The sequence below is a fragment of the Heliangelus exortis genome, chromosome 1 (genome assembly GCF_036169615.1).
Source record: "Heliangelus exortis chromosome 1, bHelExo1.hap1, whole genome shotgun sequence".
Taxonomy (NCBI): Eukaryota; Metazoa; Chordata; class Aves; order Apodiformes; family Trochilidae; genus Heliangelus; species Heliangelus exortis.
The window spans coordinates 39,474,215-39,493,896 of record NC_092422.1 but is presented as its reverse complement, the minus strand read 5'-3'; the positions used below and the strand labels follow the sequence as shown (position 1 = coordinate 39,493,896).

Here is a 19,682-nt window from a genome sequence, read left to right as displayed (position 1 = left end):
CCTCCCCTTCTCAGTCAGTACTGAAATTATGCTCAAGTGGAAGCATTTTGATACAAAATACAAAGCTTTCTGATTTCTCACATTTCATAGTCTGTAACCAAACGTTGCTCAAGAAATCAAGAAATAAATTACTCCTTAAATTAAAAGGGATTGTTCTTCCAACTTTTAAATCTAATCATTTGAATTGAAATGCTGCAGATTAGCAGAAGGAGGCTGGAAGGCTTGATACTTTGCCTCTGCAGAACTTAAGTTGCCAAATCTCATAACAGAATGGAGTGCAGTTGCACAGAACAGACCCTGTAATCTGCAGGCCAGAGCTGTAGTATTGTGGAGATATCTCAGAAATATCTTATATTTGAAATTATCTACCCATTTAGAGTTTTGTTACCTGTGTGTAATTAAATTAATCTGGTTATAGAGGTATTCAGAGACACGGAGTCTTGTCTCCTTCTGACCGAAGATGATCTGTTTTCATTATAAAGGCATTTCTCCCTTAGTACTAAATATTTATAATTTGAATTTTCATTTATTCAGATATCCACATTTTACCTTTTATTCTTCATTAGTTCTAATAAGTGGGTACAGTAACTACACAAACTTTTGTGCTTGTATGTAGCATATGTTAGAAATAGGCACGTGAAGGCAAGGCTATTTGATATTATAGGGCTACACTGGAAATCTCTGTTAATGAAACTCCTTTGACAAAAAATGCATAAACTTAAAATTTCTTGGACATTCAAATCAAGAGTTGCAGAAGTTTCAAAGTATGTGATTATTTAAGCAAAGTGAAGAGGTCTGACTTCACTGAGTCATGATTGTTGTCCTGTCCTCTTTAACCTAGCAAGCCCAGAGCCATTGAGTTCAAACTTGAGAAATCTATTTTTCTGTTGACCTAGAAAAATATGGCCTGATGACCTAATGTAAATGTAGGGTCACCTTTGGAGGCCTTTGGTGGAGTCCCTTTCTTACCTTCAATGGCATGGATAGTTAAGACATTGTTTTGAGAAGAATTGTTTCTTTAGGTGCTGTGCCAGCAAGGCTAGATTCCTTCCCTCATGTCCATTTGCCTGTATCTTGGAAATACACTCTCCTCTTAACTAACTGTTTGATTACATGGTGATTTCTTCACCTTTGTTTTTCTATTTTCACTTCAGAGCTATTCAGTGAGAGTTACATAGTACTACAGTTCACTGGAACATCGTACTATATTTCCTCTCTAAATTAAATTAAAATCTATTTCTATTTCTAAATTTAATTTATTTATAAGAACAGTGACCAGTGGTATTACAGAGGTATCTAAAAAATGAAGATAGGAATGGAACACCTGCTAAATGACACCTGAGCACATGAATTACTATGGCAACAAAACTTCTTTTTGTTTTCTTTTCTGGGAGCTATTTAATTTCATTTGTAAGAGTACAAAGTTTCACCTTCACAAGTGTTTGCAACCTTTGGTTTCTACACTTTGGCAGCCTGACTCTTGTTTGCAAAGCTGCAGTGCAAACTAATTGTAGCTATTAAATTGCCTAAGTTACTATGTCCTACATTTAAATAAATCTGTGGGAGCATACCCCAGTGTAACCCCTTATCTTTTTGTCCAGTTAACAAACCCAGGTACATTTGGAGTACAACATAGCTCCTGGGATATGTAAAGTGGGTCCTGGTGTGTTCACAGATCTCATCCCATTACGGTAACATTGCTGGACTAAGGAAGCACTTAACTGAGAAGTATTTCTGACTCTTCTGATCTAAACCTGTCTAGTAGGTCTAAAAATATAGGACTTTGAAAGGGAGACTCTGTCATCATGTAACTATGCATATTATTTTAACCATGGGCAGCACTGTACCAAAAAATTTTCCTTGTCCCAGAGTCCCTTAATTAGTCTCAAGTTCATTCTTGTAGCTCATCTATCTGGAAAGATAGTTTCATTATAATCTAGGTGAAGACTTTTAAAGTACCTAGCAATTTTTCATTCTCTGAAATGCACTAGCAGCACTTTGTAACTGGAAAAATCACAATTTTTTTTTCTTAATTTTTGCTTATCTAAGTGTGCATTTTTTATTAATATTCTACATTATTACACTATTACATTATTATTATTATTATTATTATTATTATTATTATTATTATTGTTGTTGTTGTTGTTGTTGTTGTTGTTGTTGTTGTTGTTGTTGTTGTTGTTGTTGTTGTTGTTATATCCCTGTCATTCCTGGAAATTCAACTATCCTGTATTCATACTAATAAAATCTTCATCATAGCTGCTAACTTTTGTGCATCTCCTGGCATAACATCTTGAGCAAGTTATTTGACAAACCATGTTTCACGTTCCCATCTGGTTTGCACATAGCCATAATTTTAAAAGATTGTGGATCAACAATGAAATGTTTTTAAATGGCCAAATTAACCTAAGTTGTGTTTAGAAAAGTGTGCTCATTCAAGGGTGAAATGCACATTTTTCTAATGCTAGTACAGTTAAGCTAAGAGTTTTGGGACATTTACGTAGAACCTGACAGAGGCACTACTTAAGTGCTGCTGTGACTTCTTCAGTCAAGGCTTGTGACCTAGTCCCCACAAGGCATTTGTACTAAAGGTAAATATATAAACAGAAAAATTAAATTAATCTAAACTTCTTTTACAATAAAAAATTAACTTCTAAATGTAAAAGCTTGCTGTGCATAGTTATTTCTGTAGTACTGTAAGGGCTAAGGAACTTACTGTTGCAGGACTTTACTACTCTTTCCTTCAGCCCCTCTGTTGTACAATGTAAGTCTAGAGTTATGTCCTCTGTTTTGGTCTGTGTCAGATGAATACACTCATGTGGACAGACATAGAACTGCCAAGTAATTATGTTCCTATTTTTTTTTAATACTGAACAGGATTGAAATATAAACCCCAGCAGCATGAAAGCATGAGGTCATTGTTAGGGGGGTTTTCTTCCCATGAGCATGGACATAATGTCATTAGCAATTTACCTGTTCCTCACTAGGTATAGTCAGAGAGTGTGATTTTAGTGTCTGTGGAATTATAGTCACTGAGTAGTTGAGCAAGAAGCTCACTAATCAGCATTCTTTTTGAACCTTGCACTGGCAATGTACAGTTTATGAATAGTAACTTATACTACCATAAAAATAAATGTCTTAGAGAACAGATGTAAGTGAGAAGGTCAAGCCTCCTTTTTTTTCTTTATTTTTGCAGAATTATATAAATAGTGTGGTTGCTCGCTTTCACAAAACTTTGTCATTAGAATCATGTCTTCCTTTTTATTTACTGCTACATTTCTAGACATTTTGGTTTTGTTTTCATTATCTTTTGGCTCATTTTTTAAAAACTAATTTTACTTAAATGTTTTTTTCCTGAGTGAAAATGTTTCCACAAGTTGATACCAAAAGTCTGTGAATCACTGATCTTTGAGTTTATAGATGTAACCCAAAGCCACAGCGTAGTTTTGAAATTAGAGTATGAGGTATTTACAAGTTATAACTGTACATTAAAGTGAGAAGACCTATGAAAATTTTTTCTACTCTGAAAAGTAAATCAATAGTAACCTTATCTAATTAAGTAGCAAAGAACAAATTAAATCTTAGAAAATCTGAGTCTACAGATTATAAACTGTGGTTCATTGGATAGAAGAATTTCCTCTGTGAACAGTGCCACAGTAGATGACTTGCTGACCTTTCCTTCCAATTCACTGAGTTCACAGTTAGCACTGTTATCTTTAAACTCACAAAGCTTCAAATGCCTTTCTATTACTGGGCAATATTTCATTTCCTCATGATAAGAAGTTGGAATAAGTCTGAGATTATGCATGAACCAAACTTTTTTTCCTGCTATGTTCAGGAGATGAGACAAAGACGAAATTATAAGGGAAGCCTTACAAAAGCAACACCTTAGATTTGGCAGTGAACTCTGAGCTCTAAAATCTACAGGATTATATTTCAGAAGAGTGTTATGCCCTTTCGAACATGAGACAAACATTAGGTGTCTTTTTGTAATGGAATGTTTAGATATATGAGTTGGTTGAATAAGAGGAGAGCAACAACACGCAGGGACAGCAGATTGTGACAGCAATGAATTGCAGTGAGTGTGGCAGCTGTGACCTGGGGATGCTTTAGACATGAGGTGGCTTTCATCACCTGCCCATGGTTTCAAAGGCTCAGCTTGTTAGCTGTTTCACTACATCAATTTTTTTCACTCAGCAGAAAGATATATGGAAATATAAAGGACATAGCTCATATTAATAGTAACTTAAAAAATAATTCTACGTTATAAAAGTTACAACAGAGAAGCATGCCAGAATAAAAGGTTGCACTTTATCAATGAGGTTACTAATACTTTAGAAAGAATTAAGAATAAAGCAGAAAAACACTTTTTCCATCTGAAAAAGTGACCAGTGGCACAGTAGTTTTCTACTGCATATTAAATATATGAGACTAAATTTTGCTGAGTCTTCAAATATATCACAGCACTGGTTGATTTATACTTGTTTACGAGGTTACCTCTTCCTGTTACCCGGCAGCAGAAATGTACCATTAATTTATTTAACCAAGGTAGATGCTGATAGGTTTTTTTCTAAGAAATCACTCAGTTTATAGGTCTATTCTGGCATGAAATTTTTTTCATTCACTTTTTCAATGGCAACATGTGTGTTCTAATTGATGTAATTTAATGTTCTTATATTTTTCACCTCTAATTGTTGCCAGAAAGCCCAAATAAGAGCCAAAAAGAAGAAATGCTACAGTGCCATACATAAATAATGGAACAGAGTACATTTAAATGTCTCATATCAGAGATAGTTCAGGGCAAGTTCAGAGAGCAGACCTGAAGAAATGGACTTTAAGAGGAAAATGACCAAGTTCACTTTGTAGAGGGGAGTGGGTAACAAAGAGACTTACAGAGGCTTCAGCTTAAGTCTTCTGTGACTGTTATTTAAGGAGAAATTTGATATAATGTAAAACTTTTAAATAACAAGAAGTAATCACTACAAATGTTCTAGAATAAAATAACGCTATTAGCTCCTAAAACATCTACTTTTACATTTTTGGAGAACAAATATGAAAATTATGACATGTATAAAGTTGCAAGTATTTTATGAACCAATTCAATATTTCATTTTAGGAGCCAGTTTAATATTTAATTTTATTTTTATAATGACTGCAGAAAATACGTTAACCTAAAACTATTTGTATAGACTGGCACAAAACAATGAAAATTATGAGCTTAGTTAAAATAACATTTTTTTTTAAAAAAAAAAAAGTTACTATGCATATATATTCCCACTTACTTCTGTTTCTTCCATTATCATGAGATGTTAGATCAAAGTTTAGGTGAGCTCCTTTATTACGACATAATCATCTTTATCTTAGAGAACAATGTCTCCCCTCATTAATTAGTTCTATCTATATGATTAAAATTATGTATTTTAACTTCAAATAAATTTTTTATTATGAGTTTAGAGGATGGCTATGGATATCAGGTCACTTTTGACTCAGAATCATCTCTTTTTAATGATATGGAATCCTAACAGTTGTTTTAAGATGCATTTGAAGTTAATGGCTGCCATATGTTCATATGTGTCATGGTTTAACACCCAAACCAGGACAATATGAAGTGATCTACGTCACATAAAACAGATACTTGCACATGACATAGAGAACATAGTACAAATTTTTCTACAAATTGGCAATTTGCACATTCACACGTGTAACGGAGAACTAGGTATGTGGTGTAAGATTAATTTGATGCAAAATAGCCATGAGACCAGGTACAGTGGATAAGATTGATTTTGCTGTCTTCTAGGACATAATTCATTGGACCTGTTATAGATAGCTACTTTAGAGTGAGGTGAATTGCACCTTGTAAATATAAGTGTATGGGAAAAAATGAGCCTAGGGTGACTAGCTCAGACATAGATATTTGTGCTATCAACATTGACATTTAGGTAGACAAATTCGTGGTGTTTGGTTGCATGTTTGACTTGAATTGACCCTGAGATCTGAATTTCTCATGTATCTTCTGATACCTGAATGGTTGGTTTTCAAGTAAGACCAGATTTTTCAAAAGAGGAGGGAAAAAAAAAAAAAAAAAAGCAATAAAAGTAAAAAAAGTAATTTTGTTTGAAGACTTTTTTGCTTGCCTATGTATTTTGCATGTTTGCATCTTGCATGAATACCTTAGAAGGATAATTTGTTTGCTAGACCAAATACTCACTTAGAAGACAAATTTCTAATTTATAAATTCAGTTGAAAGGATCCACACAAAAAAAGGATTCATAGAACTAAATTTTAATTTGGAGTCTTAAGGTCTTCTAGGCTAAAGCTGAGGGAAAAAAAATGTAAAAGCAAAATGTCCTATTTTCAGGGAATACAAAAGATATATTTTCACTCATTCAGATACAATGATGTTAAATAAGTGTGCAGTTTTGCAGGAAAGCCATTCCTGTAATACTTCTTACATAAGTTCAAAATGGCTCATTAAGGAAATGAAGAGAAGGAAGCCTGTTTTGGTCATGGTAAGGGAAGCAAAAAACAGGAAGAAAAGAATAAAAGGTAGCTAGTGAGAGTTTTCTTTTACTAGCAATAAATCATATAATCATAGAACCATGGAATGGGTAGGATCTTAAGGGACCTTAAAGATCATCAAGTTCCAACCCCCCTGCATGGGCAGGTACATCTTCCACTTAAATGGGGCCACTCAAGGCCCCATCCAACCTGGCCATGAACGCTACCAGGGAGGGGGCAGCCACAACTTCCTTGGGCAACCTGTGCCAGTATCTCACAACCCTCACAGGAAAAATTTTTTTCCTGATGTCTAACCTGAATATCCCGTTAATCCTCTTGCAATCAGAATCTCAAATTTAGCACGGATGGTACCCTAGGTGATTTCCATTGCCAGGATTATAATTCAGTAAATTCTGTTTCTTCACAGTGTAATGTAGATTTATACCAAAGCGGCATTTTGAGGAAGTTACAAAATAACCTCTAACCATCTGAATTATTTACTAAACACATTTTTGAACATTTCCTTTTTGGAAAATTCTTAAAATGAAGTCTAAATGTAAAGCTAATTATTTACCAGAGGCAAAATCCATCTTTTCTACGCAAAATCTCTAGTAAGGAAGACAGCTTATATTGATATTCCAGCACCATTAGTTTATCACTATGACTTTTTCGAGCTACAGAGTATTTCAATTTATTATTAGTAACATTTCCATTTGTTATTGTAGCTAGTTTTGATAAAGACAAAAAATTGCTATAGACTATATTATTGATTGTGGAATTACGAAGCAAGGGTATAAAAATGAGTTAGGGTATTGTTAATATATTATCCATTTCTGCATAGTTCAACCCCCTGTTTCGTTAGGGTTAAGCAGTATTTTACAAATGAATTGATGAAGCCAGTATATATAGTTTTCTCATAGAGTTTATCTGCTGTGTCCTATTATACATGAATAAAACTCATTATCTGTTTTGTTTGTGCAGTAATTATATTTTGTTGTCCTGTGCGTTCTTGTGCTCTCTCCAACTTATAATATGTGCTGTAAAAGCACACATAAATAAATAGGATAAACAAATTAAGCTGTTTAAATAAATTAATTTACTCTGCAGCTCTGTATTCAAATCTTATGTGCTCACTGGATTTCATTTTAATGAAACCCTTCTAAGAACAATACATTGTATGCCAAACAGTGAAATTATATATTAAATGAACGATTAAATATACTGTGTTCCAATTTATGCCAAATCTGTGCACTGTGCATGCTTAAATCCTCCTAAATCTAAAGAAATAAATCTTCCACATTCTGAAAACATCTGCATTATAATCCTCCTCTTGAATACCGAGTCCATGGACGTATAACCATAATCAAAGTCATAATAAGCCTAGAGCTATGATGCAGTTAGACTATCCTCATCAATGTTTTGACTTAAAAACCTGAGACTATTAAAGTGGAATCCACTTAAATGTCTTGAAGCATTGCTCTGGAAGGTCTTCTTCCACTCCATCACTAGACCCATAGAATCCTTTTGCAATCAGAATCTCAAATTTAGCAAATATTTATTATGAAGCTTATCTGAAACAAATTATTGATTGCTATAGGTGGTCGTGTTGCTAAGTTTTGTAGGAATGAACCCAGAGAAATAAATATTCATCTGGATACTGTGCATTAAAAATAATGACTGCTGCAAAAGCTATTTGCTGTGTGAGGAACGTGATGCTCATTTCAGGAAAACTTTCAGGCCTTTACAGCCACAAGTTAATGTGTGTTATTAAAGAAATACTAAGTGTATTATTTCATTACCAAAATTTTTCAATGAGTTGAATGTATATGGTTGGTTGGTTGTTTTTGGTTTGAAGGTGCTGTTTTTTGTTTGTAGGTGGTGTTTTTTTTCATTAGGAGTCAAGGAAAAGGAAAAAAAAAATAAAAGAAACAGCACAGCAAAAAAAATGGTAGTTTAACATTTTCAGTCCCCCCAATTGATTTCTCTTGTAGGAACTATTTCTTTTTATCACTATTTGACCAAACAAGCCCAACTCAAATCTATTTTAGCAATGGTATAGAGTCTTGGGAGCTATTAGCAATAAAGAGGAAACTTCAGGGAAAGACAGAATTTTCTAGGAAGTACTGCACTCAGCTCTCTTTATTTGTTATTTCTGACAAAGTTCTTCGTAAGTATGAGATGTATCTACCTGCTACATAATGATGATTGTCATATAGCAGAAGTGCAGTTCAGACCATCACAGTTCTCATAATCTCATTTTCAAAATCAAGGAACATCTTCAAGTTCATTGTAGCCCCTCCTGGCTACCATGCCAAGCTTATCCCTGAATAGAAAAATCTGAGTAAATGGTTCTCCCTGTTTTGAAGTAGTGATATGGCCAAAGATGAAAAACACTCTTAGAAAAAATGTGCTTCATTCAAAGTTTGTGCATCACAGTAGAAGCAGACACTTTAGACTTTCATCAGCCATGTTGCTGGTATAAATTCAGTAGGGAGATTATATTTTCTTTATGTTGTAGTTCTGCAAGATCTGATTGTGCAAGAAAGCCCCTTTGATTTTAAAATACAGAATAAAATTCAGCATGAGCTAAACCAACAATCTCTGTTCTTTATTTATTTAGAAAAGTATATCATTCCTCATCCTGTAAGTCTAAGGTGTAGAAGCTGGTAAACAAAATGAGCAGTTCTATTTCAACAGCATGCTGATAGAAATGAGGGGAAAAAAGCAACCCTATAGCAAAATAAAAACCTTATTTTTATAAGGAGTCCAGCAGGCAGTTTAAAAGCCTGACGGGATAAATAGTGCTCACATTGCATCCTAAAATGTAAGTTCTATTGTCCTAAAATTGTGAAGTGTCCTTTGAGGATACTCTGCAAATCCTTGACACGTCAACAGAGGAAAGACTAGGCTGTGATTTAGGGGGAAGATACAGTTTAGGTAAGTGGTGTTGGGAAAGAGACATTTAGTTTAACATTGCCTTTTTTTTTTGCCATTGTTTTTTGTGGGATCTAGGAACGTGTTCCAGACAGCCCTTCTCCTGCTCCTTCCCTTGAAGAGGGCCGAAGACCTGGCAGCCATCCATCCTCTCACCGAAGCAGCAGTGTGTCCAGCTCTCCTGCACGGACCGAGAGCTCTTCAGACAGAATTCGTAGGTCACATTCTTCTCCTTGTCACCACTTTAGATTTGATTAGGTGCAGCTGGTTTTCCTAATCAAAATGCCCTTGTCTTAAATAGATCTCATATGTATCATGTTCAGAAGTTCAGCTGCAATAACTATCTTCCAACATTATGTTCCCCAGTTTACAATATCATAATATCTGATGCTACATTAACAGGTACTGATATTAACTGCCATCATGTCATATTAAACATAAAGATATGAAATACAGAATTGCAGCTGTGTAGCAATTTGTTGGATTAGTTTTAGAACTGAACACACAGTGTAAATGTTTTTTAAAAAAATTTACTTTTATTTAATCTGGTTACTGTGGTTTGATTCCAAAATTGAATTTGACTTCATAAGCAACATTTTACATGGTAAAATTGCTTGGCAAAGAGAAGAATTAAGTTAAAGGAATTAAAAACTGTGCATACTTTATAAATTTTTTAAATATAAAAATTTATAATAGTGAGAAAGATGATACAGAGAGTAGTATTACCTCATAGATCACAAGGGGAGTAGTGAAATTAGATCATTGTGTCTCTGAGTGATAGCATTTTTATCAAGGCTCCAAGTACAGGATATAAATTACATGGCAAAGGCCTTGAATTCTGTGATACTCAAGTGCAATGCCCTGGAAATTCAAGGTTTTAAAGGCATATTATTTTATGGATATTTACTTAAATTCATATTACACTTGCCCATTGCTTTTATTGTCTCTGCACTGCAAGTTTTTGTGTTTCTAAGGCATCTTTTCACAGTGGAATTTGTCAGGAGATGAAACTGGAGGATTTGATATGTAGCATGGAGTAAGCTACGTGAACTATGTAGTCATATTGCTTAAAGAGAAGATCATGGAGTAGCTACATGAACTATGTCATGTTGGTTAGGTGCAGGACGTGTCTTTTAGACTGCTTCCTTTCAGGCCCTCCACAGATTCAGGTAGCTGACTCTTCATTGACCATCAGATGAAAGATCTTTCATTACTATGTGATGAAAAATGACTTACCAAAGAAAATAAATGAGGCCTGACCATGACAAGCTGAAAATTCTGTTTTCTTATCACTTGGATGATTCAGAGTGCAGATTAAACTGGCATCCCATATACTGTGACCTATCTATTTCTCTGGGGTTTTATGAGTTCATAAATAAAGTTCTGAGAAAAAATACCAACCTTACAGCCTTGGATTTTAATTGTTTTTTTCTTTTTTAATTGACTGAATAGTACTTTTTTTTATTTGCAACCATTGAAGATCTTTTCCATTGTAAGTAAATCAAATTGAGAGACTCTTGCATTTGTTCAGGGATAACACTTCTCTCTTTTTAATGAAGTGATACTACTCAGCTTACTCTGCTTACTTACTAGCAGAGAGGGTTGGGACCTTTCCACATTGTTTCATTCAGCGTGAACATAGCAGAGTTCCTTAAATACTGAATCTTTTAAGTAACTTATTTATTTGTAAAATAACTTTTTTCTCTCCCATCTGATTTATTTACATCACATCAGATTCTGAAGTACATCTGCTTTTGTGGTGCCAGCAAGAGTAAGATTACTACTACAGAAATATGGGTTACATATGAAAAAATGCTTTTCTGAAACTGGCATAAACCTCTTGCTAATACAATTTTTCAGGATAAAAGGATAAGGATGTAAACTATATTATATGGGTTTCTGAGGTGTCTTTGAGACTCGTTAAGGCCTATTTGGGAACTGTTGGAAAGAGCTTTACAGTCTGTCTGATGAGCAAATAAGCAATTCTGCAGTTGCACAGCATATTTTGAAAAACAGTGTTTATCACCTGGAAAGCCACAGTGCTTATTTTAAGTAAGTTTGGGACAGCATATCAGGAATGCTAATAGAGAAGAGCTTTTGCACAGCTAACTAAAAATTAAACAAATCAGTAAGTATCTCATGTAGAGCATTCTGTTCTTCTCTGGTTTGCTTCATTTTGTACTTCAATTTTTGTTAGATAAACAAGGTGCTTGCAAATACCCAGCTAATAGTTTTAAACCAAAAGCTCTCCCACTCCCACTTCGTGGATACTGATAGCACTAGTTAAGTAACTTTGTGATTGTTAGAATTCTTGTATAATTAAGAGGAAGACTATATAGAATAAGTACAAAAGTGTATTGTTAATATGATGGCTAATTTTCTTTCTGCCTGCACTTGTGTCTAGCAGCTGTCCATCAGAACGGGCTATCTATGAACCAAATGCTGATGGGTTTGTCACCTAATGTCCTGCCTGGACCCAAGGAGGGTGATCTGGCTGGTCATGACGTGGGACATGAGACAAAAAGAATACACATTGAGAAAGGTAATATGAATATTATGATTCTGCTCTTTCAGCATAGAACAAGTATTGTCTCAACAGCTAAATGTATCATAACTGACATTTTTATTATTTTAAATGGGATTTTTAATTCTTATTGTGGCTCAAATTAAATTGTAACAGGATGATAGCTTTCCTGATCCATCTACTTTGTGGTCCTCATGTGTAGTATTTATATAAGGGAGAAATTTCATAAATATTACATAGAAGGATGAGTGAAAAACAATTCTACATTACTGTTGTGTGTCTGACCCTTCTACAACACCGTTTAGGTATTAAGTTTCTGTCTCCATCCAGTTGACTTTAATGACCTACTTCCCAAAGGAACTGAGCACCGTGAAAATTAGTCCATGTGTGCAAAAAGGAAAAAAGCTAATACCAAGCCATTAAATTAGGAAATTGCATAAAATGAGGCTGGTACACATTATATAATGGGATTTAAATTTAATTGAGTATATGACCAAAGTGTTTGATCTAGGTGAATAGTCCACATGCACTTATGCTGATTATGACACCATTTCATCTCTGTTGGTATTCAAAGCTAAGTTCCTGTTCAGAGTTGTTACAAGGGATTTTGGAGAGGTAGTGGTAGAATCTTAAAAGGTGCATTTTATGTTGTATTTACTTAATTTATGTGAATTTTAAGTATTATAGACTAGACTGTCTAAAAAGAGGTTAGAAATATGCCATATCCTTGGAAAAAATACTCTTTGGTCTTATCAGAAAGATTAGTTCTTTGAGCATAATGAGAGCAAAAGTAAAAGGTATAATAGCCAGACATTGAAACAGAGCCAGAGAAATGGCCGCAGTAATTACGATTTCAGAATAAGACATTGTGTGCCATACTTTAATAGCTATAAGATGACACTTTCTCTGTCTTGTGTTTGAACACTGAGATATGAAAAAGAATTAAAATCTGGACAATTCCATGCTGGACAGGTGGCATTTTTAATAGGATTACCAGAAAAATTAATGGAAACAACATTTCTTTTATATAAACCATTTAGTTTGGTTCATTGCACACACAACCTGTTTTAGCTCATACTATGCCCTCACTCAGCCCCTGCAAATTGTATCCCTGCTGTGAAGTATGATGTGATCAAATAGGTTTGTTTTGAATTTCCATAAATGATTTTATTTCAGCCTTTGAAGTTGCTCATTTCACTGTAATCAGACTGGTAATCCTGCAAAGACAAGTAGATATTAAGAATTGCTACCATTTTTTTTCATGTCATTCAGGTTTTTTAAAGACTTTGTTCATAATGGGTACCCCAAAACTATTTTCCAATCTGTTGCTAGTTCACATTTTTACAAGATTCTTTTCTCAGTAAAACTGCTGAGAATCTCTTTTTTTCCTCAGTCCTTGTTTAGGTCAAACCTTCTGTTTTTTGTTCTCTTTCCCCTCTCTGTTCCAGCCTACTGAATTAATGGTAAATATTCATGGGCTATCTAGATTGATAGGGTATACTAAATTAAAAATTGGTTTCTGTCATGACTACATTTATCATGTCTCTCATACCAATCTTGTAATTTTAATACTAATCTAATCTGTATTAAAACAAGTGATTTAACTTATAGATATTTGTGGAGATAGTAATTATCTACTTCTGTCATTATGAGCATGCAATCATATTTCCAAACTGTTGCTTACCACTGCAAATCAGTCAGAATGCAGTCAGATTTAAAAATGTAAGCAAACATGCACAGGTGGTGGTTTTGTTATTTTTGAAACCCCATGAACTTCATCATCTGATTCAAACAGAAGAGAGGAAAACAGAAGTTCTGAATAAGCATCATGAAGCATTTAAATGTTACTGGGTTGTTTTTTTTTTTTATTTCTAAGCCATTCTTGTTGGCAGAAATATATCAGCTGCAATTAAAATGGCTTTTAACCAAACCTGGGAGACCCTGGAAAATCCTACCTGGTAAAGAAGGGTCTGTATTTTGTCTTTTTTTTAAATTTATTTTTCATTTGCGGGTTTGGGGGGGGCAGGGTTATTTTCCTTTACACTGTTAAAATTCTCAGGTTTTGATGTGTGCAGCCTTGAGTGACCTCACCTTTCATTGGAGTCAGATTTCATTATCCCACCAAGAATCAAATTAGGTTCTATGGATCTGATTCACTGCATGTAAAAGCAGGAAAGTTTACATGAGGCTTTGGGTCAACATTTGTTGCAGGAAAGTAGGAAAAGTTTTTCTCAAAGAGCATGTGTAAACCATGGGTGTTGGGAACATTTACCAGCTGCTGACTCCAGATGAGCATCTTGGCCACGTCCTAGCTTCATTTTGAGGCAAGACCCAATATACATGTCTGAAGTTCCACCCACTCTCTGGATTCCCTGAGAAGAAAAGTTAGATTTGCTATGGGTTATATTGTGGTCCAGCCACATTCCTGGTCTGGGCACAGGGGGACAGCAGGAGACACTGTAGAGCACATCTGCCCCACAGTTGGTAATATAAATCAAGATGTAATTATCTCTGTAGCTGAAGAACTCAATTGCCCTAGATTTCCAGGATTTTTCCATATTAAAGTGTTGAAGATTTTCCAAATTTACAGACAGCAGGCTGTAAACATGCAAAAGATCCTGGGAATAAGGAGATATGTTCAAGTACATGATGCTGGTTCAAGTACTAGACAGCCATCATCAAAACCAAGTATCTAACTTTGTAAGGTGTAATTATGGACATGTGGTTTTATTAGGTCAGATTTCACAAGGAGGACTTTTATGATGTTTAGGAGTCATATTAGAAAAGATACATTCAGTTTTTCCATTACAATTAAGGCTCTGATTCTTTTCAGGTAAAGTTTCTGTAACTCAAAGAGTTTGCTGTAGGTAGTCCCCCAGTTTTGTAGGGGGGGACATTTATCCTGCTCAGTTCTTATCTAAGTTCTACAGATCTCCCAGTCTGAAATTGTGAGAAGTGTGTTTTTTATGTCTTCTATGAATACTCATTCAGCTCTTTAGTGATGTTGTGGGTTAAATTTGGAAATAAAATAGAAAGGAGGAACTACTAGTGGAGAACCTCAAGGCTAGACTGCTGAATCCTGATCCCCATTGATGTAAACACCCCATCTTGCTCAGTGATCTGAGAATTCAAAATAACCAATGCCTTAAAAAGTAAAATACCTTAAAAGGTATTCCAAATCACTGCACTTTGTGTAAAAAAGGGAACTACATTTTATCATTGTCCATTTGCCCTTAGGACCCAGAGTGATTATGTGGGGTCTGCAAGCTGGAATTTGTCACTCAGACCTATTCCCAGAGTTTTTTTCTTCACTAGCTCCAGATAGCTGCATATTATTTCACATTGAATGTAGGCAGACTATTGTTCTACTTGTTAACATCATTAGATCCCAGTTTCAAGTACTTGGCTTGGGTGATGTTAAATCATGCTGGAGGCAGTGGCTGCTCACAACTCTCCCCCCCCAAACTAGTACCTCCCCAGCAGTACCTACCCTTGCAATATACAAGAATGTAAGACACAGCTCACTTTATCCCAAAATTCTGTTCTGGGGGGAAAATACCTAAAAGTAAGTTGCTTTAACACCAAATTTAGATGCCTAAGTGTTTTATTGGATCTGGCCCTAGGGCACCAGATTAAAATTTTCTGTCTGCATCAATTTATATATTTTTAGATTGACACCAACAGCAAATGAAGCCTGAATGTCATGCTTACATTTTAAATTGAATATGCTATTTGAGGTGTTATGGGAAGGACACTCTCTTGTTGAAAATGTGCATGCTGTTTTCTATAACAAAATATAAAATATTCACTATGGTCAAAAAAGAAGCTAAACTATTTCTTTCAGAAAAGCTTTTTAACATTAATGTTAATGGAAATTTCCTAAGTAATTTTCAGATTATCAACAAGAACTGCTTCTTGGCTACTATACTAGCAGCAATTAAGTTATAATTTTATCAAATCCACATATTAAAAAGTCCCAGTCTTTCTATTTTTAGTTTATGTGCCCCTGTAGCAATGTGAGCAATCTTAGACCTCTGGTTCATAGCTTATAAGACAGAATATTAAAATTCAAAAATATCCTTAATGCAAACTAGAATGTAATTTAAACATTCCAAAGTTATCATTGCAATTGTATTTTCCTATTAGCAGTCATACATCAAAAAGGGAACTAATAATATATATGTCATCCTATATAAATACTACTTCTGTGCAGCAGTAATTCTTTTATAATGTATGTATAGTGTAAATACATATTAAGTATGTCTATTCACCTTAATAAATATAGAAACATGTATGAGTATGGTGGGGTTTTTTCAATATGAAAGACTCAAAGGTAGTTTTAGCATCAACAAATCTCCTCTTCTACCTGACCTGTCCTCTAGCAAAGTCAAACAAATGATCCATAGCTTTGCTTAAATTCTGTTTCTGGTCTGTGTTATGATTTTACTTAATACTCTTGGAAAGCCCTTTTTTTAAAGAGAGTTGTTACCAGTTGACCTACAGAGGCATTTTCATTTACGGTTCTGCTGTCCAGCTGCTTGTGTAAACCCATTTTATCGGTTTGCTTTAATTTTTTTATACATTTATACATGCATAGGGAGATACTTATAAGATACAAGTTTATTTTACTAAATACTGCATTTTAATTTAGTAAGAATAATATAAATAGATGCTGATGGGTATCTATATGAAAATATATTTACAGTTAACATATTTCAGGTCTACATTCTCACTTCACTTCTTAAATGTTACCAATTAAGTCTTCATATGAAAAAATAGTATTTAATTCCTGCAGATGCTGAGTTCAGGCTATGTATTATAGCATCATCTTTAAAATTGATCTTTTCAGCTTTAAATAGTGCTCAAACCCTAATAGGATAGTAGTGAAATTTGTAACCTACAACAAGAGTATAGAGATTCACCTAATGGAAGATTCTGAGGAAGCTGGTATCACCAAAATAACCTTTAGACATTCTGGTTGTTCGTGTGACTTTTCACTCAGCCCATGAGACTCAAGAATGCTTAAAGTACATTAAAAGCTGTTACAGTTAATGGATGACAAAGGTGAAAAATGATATTGCAAGTTTTTTCTTAATGGGTTGTTATTTGCTAAGAAGCCATAAAACGTCTGTTTTTACTGCACAGAAAATGCACAAACCTTTCATATTATTGAATAGGGTATGAATTCTAAGTTTATGCAGGAAGGAATGCACAGGTAGTACAAACCTTTGAAAGTTTTTTGTTTTAGGAACATATTGGGTAAGACTCTTTCTAGAGACTCTCACTAAGCCATCCATCAAAAAAACACTCCTGCAGGCTTGTTCATTACATAGGGATTCTTCTAGGGTAGTAGTAGTTTTGACACAATTTGTGGGAGATCTGTTGTACAGTTTTCACTTGACGGATACATGTGCATCAGTTCCAAAACATCCCAGGTGAACTGGACTCATTACAGCCCAGTTGCACGTATGCATACCAGCTGGTCTATATTTACATTGAGTCAAATGCTTCTGCCTTCCTGAATAGACTCAAATGGTTTACATGAACACTGAAGTTCTGATACATTCTCAATCTATTGAAACAACTCTGTATGTACAGTTCCTCTGTTCCTTGTGCCCTAAATTGTTCACAAAAGGGTTTTTTTTCTGTTCTTTTTTTTTTTTGTCTTCGTAAAAAATCTTTAATTTCCATGATCATTATGCCTCATGCATGTAGTAGACATTAGAATAGTGTTTATAGTCTTTGGTGGTCTTTATTACATAAAGAGGGGAGGGGAGCTAAAAACCCTTTGAAAAAGTGTTCTCATTTTCATTTTTTTAATTATTTGTTTAATAGAAGATGTAATGGTAAGATGTTAGAAGGGATTTTTTAAATATTATTATCATGCTACCACATTGCAGTTTTAAAATCATGAGTGTCCTTTCTGTCTGGTGCTAGGAAAGTTATGTTACAGGGAATGAAGTTCCCTGTAAGAGGGGATATGTTCCATAGAACCACGAGGATGACCAGACAAATAACAGTTCTGATTCTCTGAAGTAGGAATTTTTAGTTTTTCATTTTGCTAGTTTAAAAAATGCACTGGCAGAAGAAAAAAATACATGATGTGTCTGCTATTGAATTATGAAGACATTGAGAATCAGACAATTGTTTTGCACATTCAGAGGGTAATACTGAGTCATACATATTCCACCTGAAAACACAGATAAGTGAGTGCCCTGGCTCTAATGGAAGAAAATATTTATCTTCTAGGCTTTATTTGCACCACCTTTCTCCTATGGTTATTGTTAAACAAAAAGAGACCTTTCAGCGATATCTTCCACTTGAGACAGCTTAAAGGAACTTTCTCAGAAGTGCTAATCACTTGCCATACAGTTAGTTTTATGTTTTCTCTAAGTTGTCCAAATGCAAAATAAATGAAAAAAGAACAGTTTTGAAAAGCCATAACTTGGAATTGCAATATGGACTTAGATAGTATTCCTTGCAAATACTATGGGTAATTTGTAGATGACTATTAAGAATTTTTAATCTTTTTTGAAAAATTAAATTCATGCAACTTCCTTTTTCAAACTTTTATACTGTGAAATAATATAGTTATTACAGATTCTACTATCAAGCATGTTTGTTCACAATAAATTCTCAGAATTTGTGCACTCTTTCCCTGAGTGAGCAGAGCTTGCATTTTTCCTCTGAGGTGGACCAGCACTATCACAGTTCAACAAGAAGCAGTTTCGATTTGTTCCTACCATACAACTTTCTTTTGGTTGAAAGAGCTTCTCCGTTTTGATGACCCATCTAGTACCTGGATGATTTGCATCAATTTTTTCCCTATATTATTTAGGAAATTAATTAGAAAAAAATCAAAAAACAAAAACAAACAAAAAAACCCTTCACAGATTTTATGCCTCTAGACAGGTCTGTCTTGGGGTTTGAAATGTTTGGTTAGAATCCCAATGGACTGAGGAAAGTTCTACTTTCAGTTCCTGACTTCTTCTTCACTCAGTTCTAGTATAAACTTCTTGATTGTTTTTTTAGAGATCAGTTGTTTCTCTAATGTTTCTTATGAGTTTGTGGTATACTTTAGACTGATTCACACTGATTCTTTAAAATTCTAGAATTGACAATACTACATTCTTGGCCACAAAACTCCCAAGCAGACAAGGTATAATTTGAAGATGAGTCTGAGCTTCTCCAAGCTATATTTTTCAGAAGTATTTTAAAAGAAGTTAAAAGCATAATTTATAGCTGAAGGCAACACCATGATGGGGAAGAGGATGTCTTGGGTTAAAACTGGATGTTGCAGAGAATGAGAAAAGTCTGCCTAACTGCGTGGCTTTAAATCTTCCAGATTGATCACTGATAGGCAGGTGAGCTTTTATTTTGCCATCAAAGTCCTGCAGTCTCATGTCATTACCTCCTACAGGGCTACAAAATAATTTTCATCTGTTCCCATGTCTTGCATATAGTAATAGTGATGACATAAGAACCTCAACTACAGATACTTAATTTGCATGTTAAACATGAATATTTTGAGTATTTGCTGATGTCTAGGCTTTAATGCAGCACAAAACACTAGAAAAATAATACATAGCTACTTGTGAATTTAGGTCTGCACTTTTTCCATCCAAGAGAAAGTAGCACAAGTTACAAAGTACAAGGAGTCATCAACTAAAAAATGTCTTAATTCTCCATCCCTCCTTCCCACTTCAGCCTCTGATAAAATATTCAT

General features: G+C 34.5%; 1 protein-coding gene across 5 annotated transcripts in view; it reads left to right on the top strand.

Moving 5' to 3' along the window:
• The window catches only part of DACH1 (dachshund family transcription factor 1), a 352,846-nt gene that overhangs the window by 240,543 nt on the left and 92,621 nt on the right, over nucleotides 1-19,682 (top strand). For 3 of the 5 annotated variants that reach the window (XM_071740653.1, XM_071740635.1, XM_071740671.1), the window contains exons 5-6: nucleotides 9,511-9,646; nucleotides 11,837-11,974. In XM_071740653.1, coding sequence (XP_071596754.1) covers nucleotides 9,511-9,646; nucleotides 11,837-11,974 — 274 coding nt within the window. The remainder of the gene's footprint in view (nucleotides 1-9,510; nucleotides 9,647-11,836; nucleotides 11,975-19,682) is intronic. The other 2 variants (XM_071740663.1, XM_071740642.1) reach the window with 1 other exon arrangement.